This window comes from Notothenia coriiceps, unplaced genomic scaffold (assembly GCF_000735185.1).
Source record: "Notothenia coriiceps isolate Sejong01 unplaced genomic scaffold, NC01 NC01_scaffold00011645, whole genome shotgun sequence".
Lineage (NCBI taxonomy): Eukaryota > Metazoa > Chordata > Actinopteri > Perciformes > Nototheniidae > Notothenia > Notothenia coriiceps.
In genome coordinates, this window is record NW_011344346.1 from 166996 (window position 1) to 170300 (window position 3305).

Sequence of the window (3305 nt, forward strand, 5' to 3'; positions counted from 1 at the left end):
CTGGGACATGTCTCCATGCTTTAATGTTCAAAAAGCTCTTTATTTTTCTCATACTGCCTGTGCTGCAGCACCTTTTTTCACCCTCTGTCTGAAACCAGAGCCCAGTCTGTTCTGATTGGTTAGCTGGCTGGCTCTGTTATGATTGGTCAACCGCTTAGAGATGTCCCTCTCCTTAGCCTATAATGTGTTGAGCGCTAGCCAATAGAGGCGCAAGTGTTACATAGTGATGTCACAATGTTCCGGAAGTAAACAAAGGAGTCCAATGGAGGTGTTACAGGCAGAGGGAGGGAGGAAGGGGGGGGGGGGATTTTAGCCTTTGCAGACCATTTACTTGCACAAAAACCTATACAACACTAAACAGTAAAGGAAAATCCACCCAAAAGCATAATAGGGCCTCTAAATTAAACAACCATAAATGTTACTGAAACATTGATATAGTGGAAACATTATCTGCAGTTTACTCATGTTCTAGAGGAGTCGTAGTGTATTTGACTGAAGTGTTTGCTCCTCAGGCTCCACGATGAGTAAGAAGCTGCTGCTAGATGTGGACTGTGGGGTGGACGACGCTCAGGCCATCATGTTGGCGCTGGCCGCCCCCAACGTGGAGGTCCTGGGGGTCACCTGTGTGCATGGAAACACCACGGTGGAGAATGTGTGTAAGAACACACTGCGAGTTCTGCAAGCATGCAATAAACTCGAGGTGGGTGCAGCACTGCTTTCTATTCTGTGTAGGTATTTTATGATCTTGACACGGTAAACTGGGGAATATTGAACAGGGGTTTCCAGACCATCGTAAATGTGTGAGAGGAAATGACGTGTGTCATGTGTGCTGTTTATAAAACTGACCGACAATGAGTTGTGGTTCCTCAAGCAACACAACCAGAGGCAGGAACTGGACCAATGCACACAAGCAGTATGAAGACAGTTAACTTCAGTGGAAAAGTTTCAAGGCTAGGCAACTTCATTTGTATAGTACATTTGTTACACAAGGGAAATTGAATAGGGTAAAATTACATTGAAATCCAGCAAATGTAAAAGATTTACAAACATAAAAGTGCAGGAAAGTTCTCTGGTTTTGGCTATTAGATTTGAAAAGATATCAAATGAAACATCTGACAGAATATTATTATTATATTAAACACAATTAATTATACAGGAAAGCTCTTTTTTCATTTTTCTCATCGTGTAAATCATCATATCTTGTCGTTTTTTACATTATAATAACAAACTGATTGAAAGACATGTAACAGTTATAATATTTCATTGTGGGTTCTTCTTGTCATGAGACAGATTCCAGTGTTTAAAGGAGCAGCGAAGCCGATCCTGGGGATCAGCCTGAGTGCCGGACACTTCCACGGAGAGGACGGGCTGGGCGACGCTCCGGACCCCGACGCCCCGGGACTGGACCGTCTGCAGGAGGAGGGCGCCGTGTCCGCCATGATCCGGATCATCAACCAGAACCCAGGACAGGTGTGTGCGTGCGTGCGTGCGTGCGTGCGTGCGTGCGTGCGTGCGTGCGTGCGTGCGTGCGTGCGTGCGTGTGTGTGTGTGAGATATCATCATTAAACTGAATGTCTTTGAAATAAAAAAAGCTTTGGAGTTTAAGAATGTGGGATGGACAGGTTTCATAATTTTCTGACATTTTATAGACCCAACAATAATGACAAATGTATTACGTGTGAATATGTGTTTTGTTTGTTTGTATGTGTGCCTCTATGAGGTCTTAATGGTGTGTGTTTATTCCCCCCCAGGTGTCTCTGGTTGCCACGGCTCCCCTCACTAACCTGGCTCTGGCTGTGAGGCTGGATCCATCTCTGCCCAGTAAACTCAGAGCGCTCTACATCATGGGAGGCAACACTGAATGTCAGTAAAATCATTTACTAGTTTGTTCACACTGGTTGGTGGTAGAACATAGGACAATGGGATGGCATATTAGGAACATTGTAGAAAAACAATAATTACAGAGCTGAGGGGTTGAGCAGAGGACAACAAATCCCTGAGATTAAAAGGTTACATTTTTCAGTAAAAACTCAGATTATAAAATTCTTAATAAGCAAAATAAACATACACATTCTCTATCAAATTAACACATTTAAGAGAAAATGATTGTGCTTTATTATGTTAAGGAACTACATTGTTTCACAAAGTTAGATTGACGTCACTCATTACAGTAAAGAAGCGCCCAGTTGACAGGAAATAAATTGACAACTTTAATCCTGGAAATTCTGAGGTCTTTTGGAGAATTTGACCTACTTCCCCTGCTAATGTACTTTTGAATTGTTCTTTTATCTTATAATGGTCCTAATCTTCCTTTGTATGATCATGTAATTGTGTACTTCAGTGTGTAATCTGTGTGTTTCTCCACAGCTCGAGGAAACACTACAGTGTGTGCCGAGTTTAATTTTGCTGCTGATCCAGAAGCTGCGTACATCGTTCTGAACGACTACCACTGTCCCCTCTACCTGGCCTGCTGGGAGTTCACCTGCTACAACAAGCTGTCCTGGGTCAGGCTTCCTCTTACACATAGTCACAAATCATTTCTACTACAAAAGCACATAACCTTTCTAAAAAGGAAAATACGCCAACATTTTTGTGGAATCACTGTTTATAGTGTAGTGTAGTTGAAGGAAGCCATAAATTCCTCAGTGCATGCTATATATCGACCAAAATCTGTCCATAGAGCAATTCAGTCCGTGCATACATCTACCAGCATGCATTGCGCAAAAGCCTCTGAATCCTGGAGGCTTTTCAAGCCATAACCTTTTGCATTCATTCAGCTTGACACTAGAATCTCATTAATCTCATTTCATTTCAAACCTTTATTTATGCAGGTGAATCCCATTGAGATCATTGATCTCTTTTTCAAGGGTGACCAGCTGCAAGTAGATTCCACATGAATAGATATAAAACATAAAAAAACAGAAACAAAAAGGACATCATAAAGCATACTTACAACTACTACAGTTTACATAGCTAGTGACATTTACAGGTTCCAACAGTTTCCGATTGGATAGCATCTATTCGTGCTTTAAAAACATTTAGTGGAACCAAATTGCTCAGTTTCCATTCCTTTTGCAGACTGTTCCAAGTTAGTGGAGCTGTGCATCTAAAAGCTTTTTTCCTTAAGTCAGTCCTAGCACTTGGCACATTTAATAAAACCACATCATGAGATCTCAGGCAATAGCTACTTTCAATTTGTGAGCAGATGTAAGAAGGTAGTTTATCCAACATGGCTTTGTAGATCAACATGTACCAGTGACTGAGCCTCCGTACAGTAACGGCCCGTCCACACAGCGGCGTGCGTT

At 42.0% G+C, this 3305-nt stretch overlaps 2 protein-coding genes across 2 annotated transcripts in view; one reads left to right on the top strand and one right to left on the bottom strand.

The window, feature by feature from the left end:
* The window catches only part of mgat4a (alpha-1,3-mannosyl-glycoprotein 4-beta-N-acetylglucosaminyltransferase A), a 59224-nt gene that overhangs the window by 9061 nt on the left and 46858 nt on the right, over nt 1-3305 (bottom strand). The window lies entirely within an intron of this gene.
* On the top strand, nt 493-2636 carry LOC104946939 (probable uridine nucleosidase 1). The gene is made up of 4 exons (XM_010772854.1): nt 493-700; nt 1291-1470; nt 1752-1863; nt 2368-2636. Exons 1-4 carry the CDS (start codon nt 521-523, stop codon nt 2619-2621), a joined length of 726 nt encoding a protein of 241 aa, XP_010771156.1. The 5' UTR covers nt 493-520; the 3' UTR covers nt 2622-2636.

Excerpts from the sequence above, each read along its gene's own strand:
- LOC104946939 (XM_010772854.1), top strand. The coding sequence starts at position 521 with ATGAGTAAGAAGCTGCTGCTAGATGTGGACTGTGGGGTGGACGACGCT. Across the intron at positions 701-1,290 it reads AAGCATGCAATAAACTCGAG|ATTCCAGTGTTTAAAGGAGC; the intron begins GTGGGTGCAGCA and ends GTCATGAGACAG. Across the intron at positions 1,864-2,367 it reads CATGGGAGGCAACACTGAAT|CTCGAGGAAACACTACAGTG; the intron begins GTCAGTAAAATC and ends GTTTCTCCACAG.